The 20,273-nt window shown below is 40.2% G+C and overlaps 7 protein-coding genes across 10 annotated transcripts; 4 read left to right on the top strand and 3 right to left on the bottom strand.

The window, feature by feature from the left end:
* The first annotated feature begins 353 nt into the window (after positions 1-353).
* Positions 354-2,860, top strand: LOC108812096 (heat shock 70 kDa protein 4). Its single transcript, XM_018584256.2, has 2 exons — positions 354-661; positions 930-2,860. The coding sequence occupies exons 1-2, from the start codon at positions 448-450 to the stop codon at positions 2,669-2,671; spliced, it is 1,956 nt and encodes a 651-aa protein (XP_018439758.2). The 5' UTR covers positions 354-447; the 3' UTR covers positions 2,672-2,860.
* Positions 2,861-3,060: 200 nt separating this feature from the next.
* On the bottom strand, positions 3,061-5,260 carry LOC130501444 (uncharacterized). Of its 2 annotated transcripts, none has more exons than XM_056996371.1 (2): positions 5,125-5,260; positions 3,061-4,822 (listed from the first exon to the last, which is right to left on the bottom strand). In XM_056996371.1, the coding sequence occupies exon 2, from the start codon at positions 4,698-4,700 to the stop codon at positions 3,147-3,149; it is 1,554 nt and encodes a 517-aa protein (XP_056852351.1). In that variant the 5' UTR covers positions 4,701-4,822; positions 5,125-5,260; the 3' UTR covers positions 3,061-3,146. The 2 variants fall into 2 exon arrangements, with proteins under 2 accessions (XP_056852351.1, XP_056852350.1); XM_056996370.1 differs by having other exon boundaries at positions 5,070-5,227.
* A 2,733-nt stretch (positions 5,261-7,993) lies between these two features.
* LOC108813354 (telomere repeat-binding protein 3) lies at positions 7,994-11,806 on the top strand. Of its 3 annotated transcripts, XM_018585891.2 has the most exons (9): positions 7,997-8,221; positions 9,096-9,199; positions 9,294-9,915; positions 9,986-10,168; positions 10,262-10,341; positions 10,422-10,660; positions 10,748-11,044; positions 11,135-11,198; positions 11,276-11,806. In XM_018585891.2, exons 2-9 carry the CDS (start codon positions 9,119-9,121, stop codon positions 11,492-11,494), a joined length of 1,785 nt encoding a protein of 594 aa, XP_018441393.2. In that variant the 5' UTR covers positions 7,997-8,221; positions 9,096-9,118; the 3' UTR covers positions 11,495-11,806. The 3 variants fall into 3 exon arrangements, with proteins under 3 accessions (XP_056852358.1, XP_018441391.2, XP_018441393.2); XM_056996378.1 differs by having other exon boundaries at positions 7,994-8,218; positions 9,094-9,199; positions 9,986-10,341; XM_018585889.2 differs by having other exon boundaries at positions 7,994-8,221; positions 9,986-10,341.
* A 480-nt stretch (positions 11,807-12,286) lies between these two features.
* Positions 12,287-13,003, bottom strand: LOC130501443 (uncharacterized). The gene has a single exon (XM_056996369.1). It carries the CDS (start codon positions 12,866-12,868, stop codon positions 12,380-12,382), a length of 489 nt encoding a protein of 162 aa, XP_056852349.1. The 5' UTR covers positions 12,869-13,003; the 3' UTR covers positions 12,287-12,379.
* A 68-nt stretch (positions 13,004-13,071) lies between these two features.
* Positions 13,072-14,986, top strand: LOC108809543 (DNA replication complex GINS protein PSF2). The gene is made up of 9 exons (XM_018581681.2): positions 13,072-13,208; positions 13,498-13,579; positions 13,646-13,720; positions 13,846-13,960; positions 14,052-14,151; positions 14,248-14,278; positions 14,347-14,439; positions 14,522-14,686; positions 14,776-14,986. The coding sequence occupies exons 2-9, from the start codon at positions 13,532-13,534 to the stop codon at positions 14,794-14,796; spliced, it is 648 nt and encodes a 215-aa protein (XP_018437183.2). The 5' UTR covers positions 13,072-13,208; positions 13,498-13,531; the 3' UTR covers positions 14,797-14,986.
* An 889-nt stretch (positions 14,987-15,875) lies between these two features.
* Positions 15,876-16,448, bottom strand: LOC130501449 (uncharacterized). Its single transcript, XM_056996377.1, has one exon. The coding sequence runs from the start codon at positions 16,446-16,448 to the stop codon at positions 15,876-15,878; it is 573 nt and encodes a 190-aa protein (XP_056852357.1).
* Positions 16,449-18,239: 1,791 nt separating this feature from the next.
* On the top strand, positions 18,240-19,941 carry LOC108809890 (endochitinase CH25). Its single transcript, XM_018582027.2, has 2 exons — positions 18,240-18,709; positions 19,205-19,941. Exons 1-2 carry the CDS (start codon positions 18,256-18,258, stop codon positions 19,756-19,758), a joined length of 1,008 nt encoding a protein of 335 aa, XP_018437529.1. The 5' UTR covers positions 18,240-18,255; the 3' UTR covers positions 19,759-19,941.
* Positions 19,942-20,273: the final 332 nt, after the last annotated feature.

The raw sequence follows: 20,273 nt of genomic DNA, 5'->3' as shown, positions 1-20,273 counted from the left end.
ACGAATGAAATATGTGTCATGATATATCATAGACAAACATATTGTTTTATAATTTTACTGCGAAGACTAATTATAACGACCAATTTTACAGTAACTTTTACCGCGTGATATTCATTACAATTGAGACGGTCGGAATGTTTTTAAAATATCTCTTATACGACCATCTAAGACTTCTCTTCAAAACGGCTGAGTTTTGATATTTAAAAAAAGGAGGTCTCTCGAAGGAGCGAGAAACCAAGACGAACAAAAAAGGAAAAGGCGGAAAAACAAGATCCAACGGCTGAGATCTCATAAACTGAAGATTCTCGAACTTCTTTTCGAGTCAATATTTAAACACCTCTCCCTTCTTCATTCTCATGCACACAAACATTAAAACAATACGCTCTCTTTCTCAATCGCTAAGAAGACTAAAAAGATCTCTATTCTCAATTTTGATTGATAAATCTAATGGCGGGTAAAGGCGAAGGTCCAGCGATCGGAATCGATCTCGGCACCACCTACTCCTGCGTCGGCGTGTGGCAGCACGACCGCGTCGAGATCATCGCCAACGATCAAGGCAACCGCACCACTCCTTCCTACGTCGCCTTCACCGACAGCGAGCGTCTCATCGGTGACGCGGCCAAGAATCAAGTCGCTATGAACCCTACCAACACCGTCTTCGGTAAGCTTTCGACTCAAAATCACGAACTCTGCCTTTGGTTTCATCTACTGTGATGTTTGTTTTAGATTGACGGTTTAGTTCGGTTTAGGCGCGACTAGCAATTTTTTCAGATATTGAACGGTTTAAACCGGTTTAGGCGTGATTAGCAATTTTTTTCAGATTTTGAACGGTTTAAATCGGTTTGGCGCGATTTAGCAATTTTTTAGAACGTTGTGATTTAAAAATCGAGTGATGGTTTGACTGACGGTTACGTTTCCGTTTGCTGCAGATGCGAAGCGTCTCATCGGAAGAAGATTCAGCGACCCCTCCGTACAAGCGGACATGAGGCACTGGCCTTTCAAAGTCGTCTCCGGCCCAGCCGAAAAGCCCATGATCGTCGTCAACCACAAGGGAGAGGAGAAACAGTTCTCAGCCGAAGAGATCTCCTCGATGGTCCTCACTAAGATGCGCGAGATCGCCGAGGCCTTCCTCGGAACACCGATCAAAAACGCCGTCGTAACGGTCCCGGCCTACTTCAACGACTCCCAGCGTCAAGCGACCAAAGACGCCGGAGTCATCTCGGGACTCAACGTGATGCGTATCATCAACGAACCTACCGCTGCAGCCATCGCGTACGGTCTCGACAAGAAGGCCTCTAGCGTCGGCGAGAAGAACGTGCTGATATTCGATCTGGGAGGCGGGACGTTCGATGTGTCCTTGCTCACGATCGAGGAAGGGATCTTTGAAGTGAAGGCTACGGCTGGTGATACTCATCTCGGCGGTGAGGATTTTGATAACAGGATGGTGAATCACTTCGTTCAGGAGTTCAAGAGGAAGCATAAGAAGGATATCACAGGGAATCCGAGGGCGTTGAGGAGGTTGAGGACGGCGTGCGAGCGGGCGAAGAGGACTCTCTCTTCGACCGCGCAGACGACGATTGAGATCGATTCTTTATACGAGGGGATTGATTTCTACACGACGATCACGCGCGCGAGGTTCGAGGAGCTGAACATGGATCTGTTCAGGAAGTGTATGGAGCCCGTGGAGAAGTGTTTGAGAGACGCGAAGATGGATAAGGGGAATGTTCATGACGTTGTGCTTGTTGGTGGGTCCACTAGGATCCCTAAGGTCCAGCAGCTGTTGCAGGATTTTTTTAATGGGAAGGAGCTTTGTAAGAGTATTAACCCGGACGAGGCTGTTGCTTATGGAGCGGCGGTTCAGGCGGCGATTCTGAGTGGGGAAGGGAATGAGAAGGTTCAGGATTTGTTGCTTCTTGATGTTACGCCTTTGTCCTTGGGGTTGGAGACTGCTGGTGGTGTGATGACTGTTTTGATTCCGAGGAACACAACGATTCCGACGAAGAAAGAGCAGATCTTCTCGACTTATTCGGATAACCAGCCCGGTGTTTTGATCCAAGTTTACGAAGGAGAGAGAGCAAGGACGAAAGATAACAACCTTTTGGGGAAGTTTGAGCTTAGCGGCATCCCTCCTGCACCTCGAGGTGTTCCGCAGATCACTGTGTGTTTTGACATCGACGCCAACGGTATCTTGAACGTGTCGGCTGAGGACAAGACGACTGGTCAGAAGAACAAGATTACCATTACTAATGACAAGGGAAGGCTGTCGAAGGAAGAGATCGAGAAGATGGTACAAGAAGCAGAGAAGTACAAAGCAGAGGATGAAGAACACAAGAAGAAGGTGGATGCGAAGAATGCTTTGGAGAACTATGCGTACAACATGAGGAACACGATCAAGGATGAGAAGATCGCGTCAAAGCTTGATGCAGCTGACAAGAAGAAGATCGAGGATGCAATCGACCAGGCTATTGAGTGGTTGGAGGGTAATCAGCTGGCGGAGGCGGATGAGTTCGAGGACAAAATGAAGGAGCTCGAGTCTCTTTGCAACCCAATCATTGCGAGAATGTACCAAGGCGGCGCTGGTGCTGACATGGGTGGCGCTGGTGGCATGGACGATGATGCACCTGCCGGTGGTAGTGGCGGTGCTGGACCTAAGATTGAAGAAGTCGATTAAGTTTCTAAGCTCTCAAATGTTGTCAAGTTTGCTCTAATGTTTTAGTTGTCTACTTATTTTGTTAAGTTTTCTCTATGTATTTCAAACCTGGTTGCTTTAAGTTGGTTTTAAGGCTCTTTGTGATTTTGCGATGTTACATAATGGGAACTACGATTAGATATGAATAATTTAACGCTCGCTTGAACTCTTCTTAGTGCTAGTGGCGCTGCTGGACCAAAGACTGAAGAAGTTGATTAAACTGAGGAAGTTGATTGAGTTTTCTTATCTCTCCTTTAATCGTTTGCTTTTGTCGCTTAGCTAAGCTCTTTCTACGTATTTTGAACCTGCATTATGTTCTGTCTTGCTGCTTTAAGATTAATGTTACTTTCGACGTTAAAACTCGTTCAGTATAAGCAATGCAATTGGCGATATGATATAAATATGAATAATCCAATGATTACATGAACCAATAAAATCCTTTAACAAGTTACACGAATCACTCCAGCATAAATGGACGGAGACAAACGCGAACTTCATGCTCCTCTGGTCCCATGCGGTGTTTCGGCACTAAAACCTCTAGCGTTGTTCCAGTCTCGTCCCTGTACGCTTCGAGCTTAGCGTCATCTGGAATCCTGTTAGGTAGGGAGACTTCTCGGACGAACTCCCCTGGTGGGCAGTGCTCTGGTGTCGGATCTGTTAGCTTAAATGTCCTGTCATGTCTCTTGATGAATGGCTCACATGCTGTACTTGTACATGATATCTTCACTATCCCATGCGTTGGTGTGTTCCTCCATGTTACTTTAACCCTTCCTGGATCAACTAGTGGCAGGCTGAGGATTATCAAGAACCCTTCGTCGTCTTCGTATATCGTTTTAGCAGCTGTGACTGGTCCGTGCACATTCTTCATCACCCCAGTGAAATCATTTGACCATGGCAGCAGATCTGTTGTGTTTATTTTCATGTCTAGAGATTTCTCGCTTGAGCTTGAGTCATCGCAGTTTCCTAGAGCGAGACAATCTCTTTTGCGTTTGTTGCTACAAGCGATTTGTGCTTCCACTGAGTCAGCTGCATGGTTCGGTGAATGTGTAGACAGGGTCATAAAGGTACCGTTGAGCATTTTAAGATGGGTGTGACCATTAGCTTTAGCTTGAGTAATAGGTGGTCGCTCAGCCTCCAGCTCCGTGGTTGGGAGATTCCTCCATGAACCGTAATCGCTTGCCTCAAGCGGAATAGCAAAGTTCACATCTCGGCCTGTGAGTTCCGTCCACTTCTTCTTTTCATCCTCGTTAAGCACAGAGAGATTCGGCGACTGAACAACTTCGATTCCATGGAGGCACTGCGGGTTAGAAAGACCACGGTAATGTTTCCTCTGCATCCTATGAGAGCGGACGAAACCCTTGTCCACACTAAAAGGAAAAGGACGCTCACCCTCGCGTGAGTGTCCGTTCATGTAACTCCTCAGCTGCATCTTCCCAAGCGCATTCTCAGGCTTCTCCTTGAACACCCACATATACATATTCTCCATATCATGCTGAACCAAGAAGGAGTCAAGCTGCAAGTCGGATTTATCATACCCAGACAACCCATTGCTGTCCCTCATCAACTTGTTCTTCGACTTGTCGTCCAAAACAGGCTTGAAGTAGAAGCTAAAGAAAAGCCAAGCACCCCAAGCACTATCAACACGCTTGTTGTGCTTCTTAGCAACCTTGGGCACATGAACAACAGCCTCAGGCTCATAAATCTGAGGCCCAAGGCCAACGTCTAAGATATCACACTGCTCGTTCCACAGAAACAGAGACGGGCTAGCGTCGGATGAGAGCGGGAGGTTGATATCAGGGGGACCCGTGAGTAAGAGCGACCGGTTAGTCTCCCTCTCTGATTCTTCGTGAGTGAAAGCATCTGAATCCATGGAGAGTAGTGTCGACGGATGATAATTCTCCATAGACAGAGTTGTGATGAGAATCTCACCCATTCTGTTCTTATCGTTGGTTATATTAAAAGCGTTCACCTTTCTACTAGAAAAAACTTGAGCATCAATCAACAAACCCATAGCTGCAACTCAATGATATCTTCATCTCACAAGATCTCAAGATCCCCACCACAAAGTTTTGTTTTTTTTACACTACAAAGCTCCTAAGAGACACTAGCACACATGAAGAGCAACAGTCCCACCTGAATATCAATCAAGAGATCAAATAATTGGATTAATCTCAACCCTAATTTCAACAAAGCCCTTTTCAAAACCCTAAATTAAAAAAGCAGAGTCGAATACAAATCAGGTTTATAAAAACAAACAAAAGCTGCAATTGAATTAAGGATCTAGAACAAGATCATCACCAATCTTATCAACAAATCTAGAAGCATCTATCTCGATTATTTAATTCCAAAATCAAGAGATATTTTGAATTCAGATACAAACCGATTGGATCATTAATCGACGGATAGTGGAAGGGGAAAGGAACGAGGAAGCTAACCACGACGAACGATTCCGACGAGAGGAGGAACGGAGAGAGGCGCTTCTGTCGATAATATGATCCCCAATTTTATTTCGAGAGAAGCTACAGAGTTGAGACGTAGAGAGACTTTAAAGACTCGCAATTATGACGGAAGACGCTGTTAATTAACGGGGCTGAGAGGATTTGGGTGAGGTAATGGTAACGCCGTCAGTCTTGACTGACCATTGTTTCAAAAGGTTAATGTCTTAATGACCTTAGCTAAATGGTTTTTTTTTTTTTGACCAAGACCTTAGCTAATTAATGACTAATACTTTATACTTGGTGATGAAATCTTTGTTATTAGATGTTAATAGGTAGAATCTTTGTTATTAGGTATTATATCTTTTATTTGAAAAGAATTATTTTATGTTCCATATTTGAAAGGAAGTGACATGATAATTGTTTTATAAATTGGTATAGTTGACATATGGCTTTTTATCTTATTTTAAAATAATTAAAATGTTATTCCAATGTCAATGACAAAAAAGTTAGAAACGTAAGATTAAAGAGAGATAAAATAATAAACTATATCAGTCAAATTGGGTAACTAATTGGCAGCTCTTTCAAGTTTTAATTATGCAAACTAGATAATAATTTATATTTCATTTTAGGTTTTTTATGATAAATATGTTTTATATCAATTTTAGTGAATTAAGATGTTAAGAAGAAATTTAGGTTCAATTTCTGGACATGGACATGACCAAGATTTTTAAATTCATATGCATTTCAATATAAATTTTATTTATTTATTTACAATTTTGAAGTCATACGACCTATTTATAGTACCTGTTTAAAATTTAGAAATCAAGGTGAATTGTTTTATAAACTTTTAAGGAATTTAGTTATGAATTTTTTTTGGTAGTCATGTCAAGTACCTTAGTTATGATATTTTTCCACATGGAGTTCTTTAATTTAAACCATAGGGCAAAATAAAGCAGGTCTTAAAAATGATGTAATTTGCTTATGTTTAGCTTCATAAGATGTGCCTGATCTTGGGGATGCATCTTCACACTATAACGTAAGACAAATGAATGGTCAAAATATCCTCTGAGATGACATGGGACTATGGGAGTATCATGCCAAATAATGTGTGATGTCGAGATTAGAACGACGACTATATGACTGGTCAAAGAATCGGAATGAGTTGATGAATTCAAGATGAATTTGCCATCTTAATTGCTATTTCAGGTGAAAACATCACGAATGGAAACTATTCTCGTTGATTATGTTAGGATTGTTATCTTTATCTGATCTGTTTTGAATGCGGCTATTGCTTGTTATGAGATAAGTTTCATGTCTACATCAGTAGAGGTCAACTGATAAAATATATGCTCTACAGGCTAGGCTATACAAGCAAAAATCAATTCAACATAAACTATGCTGAGTTAGTAATCAGTGAAATTAATGATCTTTTGAGTGTGTAGCAACAAAGAGTTGCAATATACACATTTTTACCAATCTCAAAGATTCAGGATGTCATAAATTTTCTATGAAAACTCCCTGGCTATTTTTCTGGAGATATAACAAGAGATTCCCATTGAGAGTAATGAACATAAAATGAGTAATACTATAGTAGTAATATACTAATATTCTTCTTGTTTGGCACCGTCCATTGTGGAGGCTCTAACAAAGAACATCATAAAGATAAGTAGGTAGAGAATAATGTTTTCTTCATGTTGTTAAAGGACCATACTTCATGTTGAATTCCCCATAAACTCCTTGTTGGTCGTGTGTTATTTTCTTTATATAATGCTAGTATGTCACAGTGGCACTGGTCCAGTATTCTGCATGCTACTCAAGTCTGTGATCAATGCGATTCATTCATGACATGAAGCTCCAGTGAAGAAAATCAACAAAATGTATCTAAGAGATTTTAATATGTATGAATCGTAACCACCAATGATGTTGCATCATAGGCAGTTAGGCACTAATGATAAAAAGAAACCTATTGATCAGCGAATGATCCACTTTGACACAAAATAAAAGTGAGAAAAAGATTAGAGAATGATTCGAGGTAGCACTATGTCATTTCATTATGCATCCCAAGAGAATGATCAGACCCAGCCCATTAACTGATTGTCCTGTGGCCCATAATAACGAAAATGACAAAAAGGGTCCACCACCATCCACATCAGTACTAGTAGGCCAGAGGGCATAAACAAAGTATATTCGATTCAACATCTGGCTTATGCTTAGCTAGTAACACACAATTTGGATATCTGGCGCATCCTAACACAAGAACATGATCATTAACAGACCACATTCAATGATTCAACCTTTACAACATATGTCACGTTCATCTCGGCCACACTAGCACATGCCTCTACACATTAAATAGCATATAAACAATCATCCGAGGACTTCATGTCATCCCTCACATTAGTGAACCACTGAACCTTGTGACTGACGTTATAACCAAAGCAATAGACTCCTCACAGGCTTCTCTCAACCACGTGGTAGAAAGAGAGAGCTACTCTTGTTTTTGTTGTATTAAATAAAAAGACAAAGACCCCACTCCAATCACAAACACAATTTTTATTTGTTTTTATCCGATCCCTAAAATTAAGATTCTTTCTGACAAAACCCTATCTTCTTTTTTTTTTTTTTAAATGGTCCGAGAGAGAAGGGTGACTTCTCAAGTCTCAACAACCGGTTAACCGGAGAGAGAGAGGGTTTAATACAAACTGCGATGGTAACCGTTAACACCGGTTAACCAGTTCCCTTAACGGCCTCATCCTCAAACCCATTGTCATTTGTGTGGTCAATAAAAAAAAAAACTTATGATTTATTTATGAGAATAATAAATAAAAAAGGGGCTTTTCAGTTTTCACGTCTCCTTCCTCCTCTTTCTTTTCTTTTATAGGGACAAAGACATTAAAACTCTATTCTTCTTAAATCTCTAAACTCTCTCTGTATAGATCGATTCTTCTAATCTCTCCTCCTTTGTACATTATTTTTATATTACTTACAAAAAAAAACATCAAAATTGGTAAAATTGGAAGTTCTGTTCTGCGTGATCTGTAATCGAAGTGGCCCCTCGGATCGTGATCAAAGAAGCTGGTGACAGTTGATTTAGGTGAGTTTCGATCGAAAACCGATCTGTAGTTTCTCTGTTGAATTTTGATCTGGATTTCGAAATTTCCGATTAAATTCTTTACCGGGTCGGGTCGGGTCGGATCGACAGAAGTTGGGAACTTGTCGGAGATCTGGTTGATGTCCGAGATCTGATACTCTGTGTGATGTTTCGAAATTATCGAATTTTTGTTTTGGGAGTTTAATTCATAACATTGGATCTGAAACATTGTTTGGCTTCTACATGTGCGTGCGTGTCAAGTTATGTTTGATGATCTCAAGGTTAATCAATTGTCTGAGCTAGGGATGTCAATTGGGCTGTCCGGACGGAAGTGGACATGTCCAGATGGGCTTTTTTTTTTGGGCGTTTTTGGTCTTGATGTCCAAATAGGTCCATGTCCAAATAGTCCATGTCCAAATAGAACCATGTCCAAATAGGACCATGTCCAGTTGGACTGTCCATGGAGTCCAATTCGCCCACTTGATGTAAAAAAATATACAGATTCTAAATTTTATATATAACAACAGATATTTAGATTAAAACTACATGTTTGAGCTCGAGATCGAGAGAGATTGAGTCATGGAGAGCTTGAGATTGAGAGATATGAGATCGAGAGATAAGAGTGACGGCCAAATGAAAAAAAATAAATTTTCTCCAATTAAAAACCCTAGACATTTTAATAATTTGGACGGCCCATGTCTATTTGGTCTTGTCCATTGGTCTTTGGGCGTATTTGGGCGTTGTCCAGTTGGACAACAAAATATTTTGGACGAATTTGGGCATGTCCATATTAGTCCATATTAATTTGGACATGGACGTCCATGGACAGAATGTCCAATTGACATCCCTAGTCTGAGCTGATTGTGTTTGTTTGTAGTGTTAATGCAATAGCTGAGAGAGATGGTGTTCAAGAGGAAGTTAGATTGCGTCTCTGTTGGATTCGATTACCCCAATATCCCCAAGGCTCCTCGTTCATGCAGGGTAAATCAAAATCTCATTTCTCATCTTCTTGATCTCTGTCTCATTAAATTGACTAACTACTCATCGGTTGATTTTTTTTTCTTCTTTTGTCAAGAGGAAGGTCATAAACAAGAGGACGGATGCAATGGACTTGCTCGCTTCTCTAGCTGGCAAGTTGCTAGAGGAATGCGAGAGCTCCTCCTCAGCCTCTTCCAACGCGTTTGAAGTGAATATGAATACTCATCGTAAAGAGATTAAACAAGAAGACGACGACCATGACAAGAAGACGTGTGTGGTGAACAGTTTTTCATTTCCTGATGACGACGACGACGACGGCGTCTTGGAGCGGACTCCTGTGTGTGAAACCAAGAACGTCAAATGCGAAGAAGGCGTCACCGAGGAGGAGACGGGTGGTGGTAGGTTTGAACAAGTAGAAGCAACCGGTGGCTTTGTAACTGATACTTGCAAGCTGGAGGAAGCAACTGTTCCTAGAACAGTGTGCGGGGATGGTGAACTAAAATCACCATCTTGCGTTGATGGTTCCCTTGCTAGACGACAAGGGAACCATACTAAGTTAGGTAGAGATGATGATGATGATGAAAAATTATATAGTTACCATAAGTTTAGCAATAAGTTTAAGTCGTATAGGTCTCCAACGATTCGAAGGATAAGAAAGTCTCTGTCCTCTCAATACTGGAAACAAATGGCCAAGGATCTTGGACACTACAGAGGAGCTGGTAAGTGTTCACAACTTGTTTCATTTATGCATTTCTTCAAATAGTGATATGCCGTGTGTTTAATGTCTAGATGCTGGCGTAAAGTCTGTTTACCGCAAAAGGAAGTCATGTTATGGATACAACGCCGCATGGCAGCGTGAGACCATTTACAAGAGGAGAAGATCATCACCGGAGAGAAGCTCGGTTGTAACCTCTGATGGTGGTGGAATCAGTAGCGGAAGTGTTTCCAAGTTACCTGAGAAGCGTGATTCAGGTTGGTTATTTTGCAACTCTTCTTCAGTTATCTTTATCTTTAGCTGTTTGAATGGTCCTCTCATTTCAAAGGGCTTCTTCTCATGTTGTGCAGTGAAGCTAAGCATCAAGTCCTTTAGGATTCCAGAGCTTTTTATTGAAGTTCCGGAAACTGCAACAGTAGGATCACTAAAGGTAACATTGCAATGGTTGTTCTCTTGTTTTAGACGTTGAGGTTTTAATATAAACAGAGTCATGTACCCTTTTGGTTACAGAGGACGGTGATGGAGGCTGTGAGTGTTCTACTCAGCGGTGGAATACGTGTTGGTGTTGTAGTACATGGAAAGAAGGTCAGAGATGACAAGAAGACTCTGTCACAGACTGGGATCTCATGTGGAGAGAATCTAACCAACCTTGGGTTCACCTTGGAGCCTGGTGGTCCCAGCAAAGTTCATGTACCTTTGTGTTCCCAAGATCCTCTTGTGCCTATCGACCCTACAAACTTGTCTGAACGGTACTAAACGAACTCACTCTCTTTCTTTCTTTCTTTCTTCTTGAAGATTCTTAAGTAGAAAAAGCGCTTTCTTGATGATCTTTTCAGGTCTGCTGCTCCTCCCACGTTAGACACTAAACCTCCACAGGCGGATGACGTGGACAATAATAACCACCTCGAGTTAGTTCCATATCAGAAGGAGATAACTGTTGGTGAAGAAGAACCTTCATCAGATACAAGAGCGATTGTTCCACTTCCAGCCTTGGAAGTTGAGGCGCTTGCCGTAGTTCCGTTGAGCCAGAAACCTAAGCGTACTGAGCTTGCTCAGCGCAGAACCAGGAGACCCTTCTCAGTGACAGAGGTGGAAGCTCTCGTACAAGCAGTTGAAGAGCTGGGGACTGGAAGGTATATAAGTTTCATGTGGCTTGGTCGTTGGTGTTAAATATCAAAAACTCAAAAGCTAATGGTTCGATATATCTTCTCATTGCGCAACAGATGGCGCGATGTGAAACTGCGTGCTTTCGAGAGTGCAGATCATAGAACCTATGTGGACTTGAAGGTAAAAAACGCATCTAACACAAACTAACATATATCATATTCCACAGTGGATCGATTAAACATGTGGTGTTTTTACAGGACAAGTGGAAGACTCTGGTTCACACAGCGAGTATATCGCCGCAGCAACGAAGAGGAGAGCCAGTGCCACAAGAACTGCTAGACAGGGTGTTGAGGGCGTACGGGTATTGGTCGCAGCGTCAAGGAAAACATCAGGGGAAAGGAGGAGGAGGAGGAGGAGCACACAAAGATGCAGACATGAACAGAGGTAGAGTTGTTGAATCAGGTGTTTCAGTGTAAAGAAAAGGAGGCAAGTATTGGTGGGTGGGTGTGTACATATGGGAAACAAGAATAAATCGTTTCTGCAAAGGTTAATTGTCTTTTAATTCTCGTCTTTTTTTTTTTATCTCAAGTACATTTGTTGTTTTTTTTTTCTGCTTTGACATTCTGTAAATGACTCCTCCATAAATGGGGGATGAGATTCGTCCTGAACAAAGTTCTTATGTTTACTTTCACATTGATTATGTGTTTGTGTACTATGGTCGGTCCAGACAAAAGTAGTCTTGTAATTCTAGACATTCTTTTTATGATTGTTTTATTCTTTTCCCACAAGTGAGATAAGCTAAAGCGTTATGTCTCTCAAATTCTATAAATACAATCCAAGTACAGAACAACGATTTTTTCAAAAAAAAACAAAAAATGTACAGAACATCGTTACTGCATGCTCCAAAACAAAAATTTCATGAGGCCTCACTTCTACCAACTTGTTCAATGATGTCTCACTTGTAAAATACTCCGTGCTTGCTTTTGATCAGTTGGTTCACCACATCCTCTGATGTATAGTATATACACTCTCTACTGTAATCATTTATACAAATTTTGAAGCAACAGTTAGCTGTAGATCATGACGTGAAAGCCATTATTAACACAAGAGTTTTTTTTTTTTTAGTTCTTTAAGAAAATACAGCAAAACATGGATGGCTTTACCGTGGTGATTAATTAATCATAATAAAATTTGGTTTTTTTTTTGATCAATAAACAATTCATTGCAAAATCAAAACTCTGCATTTTGAAGCAGCTCTGTGTGGGTTACATAGTGTTTAATAATAAGAGAGGAGACATGTCACAACTATTAGTGTTCCCTCTCTTGAGAAACAAGAGAAAAGCATGTACCGGCGGATGTTTCTATGAGTCAGAATCTGTTTCTGCATCACACTGCACCCCAAACGGTCTCAACCTGTTTGTGTTTGCTTCCAGTGGAGGCATCCCATCATCACTCGAACCTATTTCACCGTGATTTACCACGGGAATTTGAGAGCTTTGAAATGGCTTAGCATCATCCCTGAAGATTTGTGGCCATTCCGGAGAGTTTTGAAGGAGACGGATTTGGTCAAAGAAGAGAACTTTACAGACAATAGATGTAACTTTGCAACCAGCTTCTTGCGCCTTTTGCTTTCCTGTATGGTCAATCACCACAAAGCTTCCTCGTCTGATCCACATGCTCTCACGAAACTTGGCTGGAAACAGTGCTAATGACTTGTCTCCTTTTGCATCCATTATCTCAATTTGATTGGAACCTCTGAGAGAGACGACCTGAGCGATGCTCTGACATTCCTCAAGCGTGAACTCCTGCTCTGACGCCGCTTGTTTCACATTCCTCCTTCCTCTCTTCATCTCTTCCACCTCTTCAACTCAGATTCTATAAAAGATCGAAACTGAGATTAGGGTTTTGTAGCTGTGCCGTTTAACTAAATCACACGAGGATAAAATTTGGTTTTTTTTTTATTTGAGGTTGGTTCAATTAAAATACCGAGTCTTAACCGAAACCTATTAACATATTTCCCGCTAAACCCGAGATCTGATTCTCCCGCCAAAACGTAGAAGAAACTCTACTATTCCGAAGCTGCTATCTCCCCTTCGCGATCAAAAACCTTCCTTCTCTGTCTCTCTTCTTCTTCTAGTTCGTAGAATCGGAAGAGATCGATCTGATCTTCAAATCAAATTCTAAACCCAGGTAAATCTCTCTCGGTCAAGGCTCTTCCTCTAATCACTCTTCCTGGATTTCCTTTACAACGTTATCCTCTGAAAACACTACTAAACAAGACCGTTGGGTATCTCACTAGATACTCCAAAATTTTAGATTCTGTTGCTGAGATAAAAGATAAGAACCGGAAGTTTCGCTAGTAATGTACTGATGATTTTTGTGTAGACAAGGTGTTCGATTAAATGTCAACCAGAGATGGTTAACTTATCTACCATTTTGGATGTTACTAATCTTTTTTTTTTCTTTTTTAATAATACAGTGGGAACTGAGATCTCTTGAGAGAGAGATTATCAATGGCTGGACAGACTGATCCTCACATCTCACTCTTTTCTCCTCAAGAGGTTCTTGTCTTCCTCTTTGTCTGTAATTACTGTCTGGACAGACTGATCCTCACATTTCACACACAGGTTGAGTTCATGGCAGAAGACGAAATGGTGGAGATTGTTCCCAACATGAACATGGACCCGCTCAACTTCATCGCTGTAATAATAATAATAATAATAATCTCTCCACAGCTTTTTTAGAATCTTGAAAACCAATGTGGTGAATTTTTCTAGTTAATTAATTAACCATGTCGGGTTTGATTTTTTTTTGAACCGGTGGTTAGGGGGATTATGGTCGGTTCGTTCCTCAGATTCCAACGCAAGTGCCTCTGTGGCTTGCAGTCGCACTGAAACGTAGAGGCAAATGCACTTTCCGCCCTCCAGCCTGGTTGTCTGTTGGTAAAGATGTAAAAATTTTGCAGTTATATAACTTTTGAATGCAAAATGGCGATTTTGTTTAACTTGTTGCTTTCTTCCTCTTGTGAACTAGACAATTTGACTCAGGTCTTGGAAGCAGAACGAGAACCTCAGTCGAAATTTCAGCCATTACCATCGGGTTACATTGAGATTGCTAGACTGCTTTTTGATCAGTATGTGATTTTTTAGACTTGCTCCCCTTAGCATCTAAAGATTTGCTGATGAGTGTTTTTGAAAAACCCTCACTTTTTGTTTTTTTTTGTTTGCAGTGCACGTGATGATATTCCAGACATGTATATGGTAATTGTCTCCCATTTTTAAGCCCATGTGTTTTGTATCCTTCAAGCCTTTATCAAGTTTTTGTATAGGTGAAATCACTAGTCGAGGACATCAGAGATGTGCGGCTTCACAAACTCGAGACTAACTTGGGAACGTTTGGAGCAGATACAACTGCAGTAAAGGTTAGTGTTTTTTTGTTTATTGCTTGCTTCTTCTCGACGTTGCCTTTTTTTTCTCTCATTACCGAGTTCTAAAATATTGCAGATGAATAATGTGTCTGCAATGGAAGTGAACCTAGTCCGGCCATTTGTGATCAGAGCCTTAGAAGCGTTTTATAGGCATGACAAGCCAGAGCGTGATGCAGACAGAGACGCTAGAAGTAGTAGTAGTAGTAGACAACCACCCCGTGAAGCTAACAATGAACCACGGGTAAAATCTATTCACTCACTCACTAATGTTTTGTTTTGTGTTTTTCCTTTTAATAGAACAAATATAAACCTCAACCCGTTGTTTTACAGAGACCTCTAAGGCAACGCTAAGGAGCTTCCATTTCTTCTGTGCCAATATTTGTGGAACTCCCTGGGGAATTGAGAACATCAACAGCGTTTATCTCTCTGTCTTACTATTTGCCTTGTTTCTCTTGTTCGGTTACATGCTCTTTGATATGTATCAAGCATCCTTGCACTTATGAGTGGCTCTGATATTCAGTAGAGTTTGATTCTGGTGTGACTGGTTTTCTACTTATGAAAATGTGAACAGTAGACGAAAACCCATATTGATAAGCCAATGTCAGAGCAATATCTATGAACCACCAAATGCATTTGAAAAGTCGCATGGGATCTACTACCATTTAACTAGTGATGAACTTACAATGTGATTATGAGTGATGCTCCCGTATATTTGCCAATATAAGTTATACATCAGGGAAAGGTCAAAGTGACCATTTGGTTCCCAACTCTGCCTTGTACGTGTTATGAGATCCCATAGAAAGAATGCACACAACCCCCTGTGTTTCCATATCTCAGGCTAAGAGCAACTATTGGTAATCACACTAATAGGAAACCAGAGGTATATGGTAAACATCTCGAAAGCTCCCAACTTTCCAACCTAACATTAGTACTATGGATTTGATAAACTGGATGTAACGCAGCTGTCACGTACATAGACTCTAGCCTTGTAGAAGCCTTGCAAGAATTGTACCATGAGTATAAAGCAAGAAACATTCATTCAGGTGTAAGAACAAAGAGGTTTTCTTCACTACGGCAGGATCAGGCATCGTGGAGCTTGTGAACCAGACACACACACGAACGTTGAAGAAAGAGAAGCCATTGTAGATCCACAGAGAAATAAGCTTATTCAGCATCTCGATTCACAATACATGATCCATCTTCTTATGTTTATGCATATATATAACGAACCGCAAGGAAGACTTAGGCTCTACCAACAGAGGAGCCATAAGATAATCAAAAGGAAAACTTAATCCTGACTCGAAATTAGCAACTTACTATATATAACATAACTTAGGGCAAATCAAAATAACATAGTTATAATGAAAAGAAAAAAAACTAAAACGACGTCGCTGGAGATGAAGACTTGAACATGAATCCATCTTTAGCATTTAGGGTTTGGATCCATCATCATCATCGTCCTCCTGAGTCCCAGAACCTTCACCTATTTCACTCTCAAAGATCTCGATTTGCTTTCTCAGTTTCTCCATCTCGGCCATCGCCGCCATAATCTCCACCGGATCCTTCGAATTAACCAGCTTCTCGTCCTCCCACCAGTAATACTTCGACCAATCATCATCATCGTCATCTTCCTCTTCCTCCTCCTTCTCCTTAGCGCCCTCCTCCGCCACCACCGGAACAGGATGAGGAGCCGTATCCTTCAGAAACTTCCCGACCACGCTTTCCACAGACGGATACCCGAACGACTGCAAACCGACGCCGTTCGATCCGGAGTTGTTACTACGAGGCACCATGAGGATCGCGATGCTCTGAGAAGGATCTTCCGCGACGAGTTTCGCCGCTTCGCTGAACAGATCGTCGCGTAGCTCCTCGATTCGTTTCTTCCTCTCTGCGTCGGAAAGTAGCCCTCTGAAATTAGCGGCGGGTCGTCGGCGTGGTAATACTCTCTTCATCGTCTTCCTCTTCCTCCTCTCTACCTTGGGTTTCTTCTGGGGCTTCACCATTTCGCTCTCTCTGTATCTGAGTGCCAACTAGCCGTTTCGATTTCTCTCTCTCTCTCTGTATCTGTTGTCTAACCTTTTGTGTTGGCTTTATAAAGACGCCAGTAACCGACTTCAAGTGAGGAAAAGAAAAACATCGGAATCGACGAGGCTTCTCCACGTGTACGGTCGAGATGATCTCTGAACCAAACCCATTCAAAAATTAATTAGGAGCTAAAAGTCGATTCAAATTCGGTTTTAAAATCCAGCCTGTAATGTGAGTCTGTCAATAATGTTTTTAAAAAGTTATTTTGTATTTATCTCTACAAAACACAAGAAGATTAAAAAATAAAAAGTACTTTTTATGAGCAAAATAGGAAAATAATTGAGAGTGTTTTTAGGAGTTCTTTAAGCATTTAAAAGTTCTTTTTAAAACTAATAAGTTTGATTTCTTCAAAAAAAAAACTAATAAGTTTGATTGAGTTATATATATATATATAGTTTTATACTATTTTCTTAGTTATTAAAAAAAAACTTTATTTTCTTTTGAAGATCTTATATATTAAAAAAAAAAATCAAAACAATCCACCACAGGGGCGAAGCCTATATGATTTGATCTTAGATACCCAACGAACTACGTCATTTCAAAATTGTTTGGACCTAAGGCCCAAAATACTTGATTTTTGTATATAAAACCAGAAGCTAAAACGGGATTTTTATGGCTTCTACCAATGATGGAGTCATGAGTTTGGCTTACGGCTGTCGTAATGTAAAAACCCTTGATCTATGTGGACTGTGGTTGTGTTCTAATTAAAGATAAACCTCATGATGATAAATAGATCGAGAGAACCGGGAAATTTATAGTTGTGAAAACGTATATATATCTTAACCCAAAGCCAAGTAGCTGTGTAAATTTTTTTATAGGGAAATCAATTGTTAAATTTTGTAGTTTCTTTGACAAAAAACAGTAGAGCCAAATAAATACAAAAAACAGTCGTTAAAGCTGTCACTAGTAAGCAGTGATAAATTTTGTACTTATCTCGTTTCTATTATCTACAAAATTTCCTCTTCCTAAAAACAAAATAAAATAAAAAAGTTTACTCTTGCTAGTTGGCTCTAAATTGGTAACAATTTTTGTTTAATGCAAACATGATAGTTCTTTGTTAAGCAAATGCCTTAACCCATTATGCCATTCAAGTTTCTACAGGATTAATAAAAGTCGTCATAGCAAGACATTGTTAATTTGTAATGCGATTAACCAATAATTAATAACGATGACTCGGTTTATAAAGCGTTATCACTAATGATTCTCTAGCTAGGCATCAAAGTCGGATAAGATTTCTATTAATGTTTAAATAGTACTCTGTCTAGTTTGAAAGAGTCTGCATTCTGCAACTGCAAGCAAGCCCACATGAATGAAGATAGGACCTAGTCAAAGTGTTTATATTATTATGAAGTACAATAGTTGCATGCACGTATGTTTCGCCGAGATTATCAATACCATAATTTCAACCATGACTCCTAGGAAAGAACATTAGAATAGGAAGAGAAACCTTATAATAACTAATTAAACATGTGTATAATTTGGTCTTGAGTTATTATAAAATTAAATGGGAGTCTTTCGCCAATACGTAACCTTATAATAATCCATTCTCGAGATCTCGATTTCTTCTTTTTATGTGTGAAAAAGTTGATCGTGCACCCACGATACTCCACGGTCACATATCTAACTTTGGATTATATTTAACATTCATTGATAGTATATTGCAATTAGTAGTAGTATATATACCCCCTGCTTGCCTCAGTAAGAAACCATCAAACTCAGAGAAAAATGAAGAGTTCTCTAGTTCTCTTACTTAACCTCTTGTTCCTTTTATCATTTTCCTCAGCCGAGCAATGTGGGCGACAAGCAGGAGGTGCTCTCTGCCCCAATGGTCTATGCTGCAGCGAGTACGGATGGTGCGGTTCCACCGAAGCTTACTGTAAGCTGCCTGGCTGCCAAAGCCAGTGCACTCCCACTGGTCCTCCTCCTCCCCCTCCTCCTCCTCCTGGTCCTCCTCCTCCTGATCCCACTGGCGGTCTTACTGATATCATTACAAAATCTCAGTTCGATGAAATGCTTAAACATAGGAACGATGCCGCTTGTCCCGCTAGAGGTTTCTACACTTACGATGCTTTTATCGCCGCCGCTAAATATTTCCCCAGCTTCTGCAACAATGGAGACACTGCCGCAAGGAAGAAAGAGCTCGCCGCCTTCTTTGGTCAGACTTCCCACGAAACCACCGGTAAGCTTTGATTATGTTCCTATCTTTTTCCATAATTAAACAATAAGTTTTATGTTGGTATGGTGTACTATTCTTTAAGTCCTACTAACGGAATGAATGTCTGAAATTTTCATAATCTTCAAAAGAAAACAATTTAACTATTTAGTATAAAAATAAAACAGATTTTATTTTATTAGTTTTAAAACAATATTTTTGCCAAACACCAAAAGGAAACACAGTTATTTATATTATATAGATATTTATACATAACAGTCATTTTGATTACCATGTTAGAATATATGACCTTTTTCTTTCTGGAACACATAAACTAAATTTTTTAAAACTAAACGTAAACTAAAAAAGTCCATTTAAAATTTTCAACGCATTATATCCCAAACTAATTTTTTAAAACGTCTATCATCGTTATCTGTGTAAAAAAAAAGAGTTTGATAAATAACGTGGTAGACTAATTTGTGTGCAATATATTAACGAGATGGATGATTTTGCATGTTGAAGGTGGGTGGCCAGCAGCACCAGACGGACCATATGCATGGGGATACTGTTTCAAGGAAGAGGTGAATCCTTCTTCAGACTACTGTTCACCGAGTGGAACGTGGCCATGCGCACCTGGCAAACGTTACTACGGAAGAGGACCGATGCAGCTGTCGTGGAACTACAACTACGGACAGTGTGGAGCAGCCCTTAGAGAGGACTTACTCAACAACCCTGACCTTGTCTCCAACCAGGCAGTGATGGCTTTCAAAGCCGCGATTTGGTTCTGGATGACTCCTCAGTCCCCTAAGCCGTCGTGCCACGCCGTTATCAACGGTGAATGGCAGCCTTCAGACGCCGACATTGCTGCCGGGAGATTACCTGGTTACGGTGTGACTACGAATATCATTAACGGTGGGTTGGAATGTGGACATGGCCCAGACTCGAGAGTTCTCGATAGGATTGGGTTTTATGAGAGGTACTGTGGTATCTTTGGAGTGGATCCTGGAAGTAACCTTGATTGTTACAACCAAAGGTCCTTTGCTTCTGTTAACTCCTTCCTCGACGCTGCTATGTAATAAGCAGCTGCTTTGTATCCGAAAACAATAAGGGAATACCCAACTAAATAAAACTCTTATTCTGTCGTATCTTTTCTCCATCTCATGTTTGATTTATGGGAGACTGATATGCTGGAACGAGACAAAATATCTTTTCTTCATCTCAATGTGGTACTCAAAACAAAACCTAAAACCTATAAACATCTATATAGTAACCGTCTTGTCTTCTTCTTCTTCGATATCCATCATGTATTGGTAAAATTATGTAACAAATTTATTGTTTGGTAATTTAAGTTTTTAGATACATTATTCTTTAGTTTGACAAAAAAAAAGATACATTATTCTTTTTACTTTTAGTAATGAATTTTTTAGCTAACAAAAATTTATATTTACACTTTATTTTTTATAGTTCGCATTCTAAACTATACCGAACCAAACTAAACTATAATAAAATAAACCAAACTAAATAAAAATCAAACCGAATTAAACTAAACCAAATCGAACTAAACCGAACCAAACTAAACCCAAACCAAATC

The sequence above is a fragment of the Raphanus sativus genome, unplaced genomic scaffold (assembly GCF_000801105.2).
Source record: "Raphanus sativus cultivar WK10039 unplaced genomic scaffold, ASM80110v3 Scaffold0199, whole genome shotgun sequence".
Classification (NCBI taxonomy): domain Eukaryota; kingdom Viridiplantae; phylum Streptophyta; class Magnoliopsida; order Brassicales; family Brassicaceae; genus Raphanus; species Raphanus sativus.
Note: the sequence above shows the minus strand (reverse complement) of the source record. Positions and strands in the feature narration are given on the sequence as shown.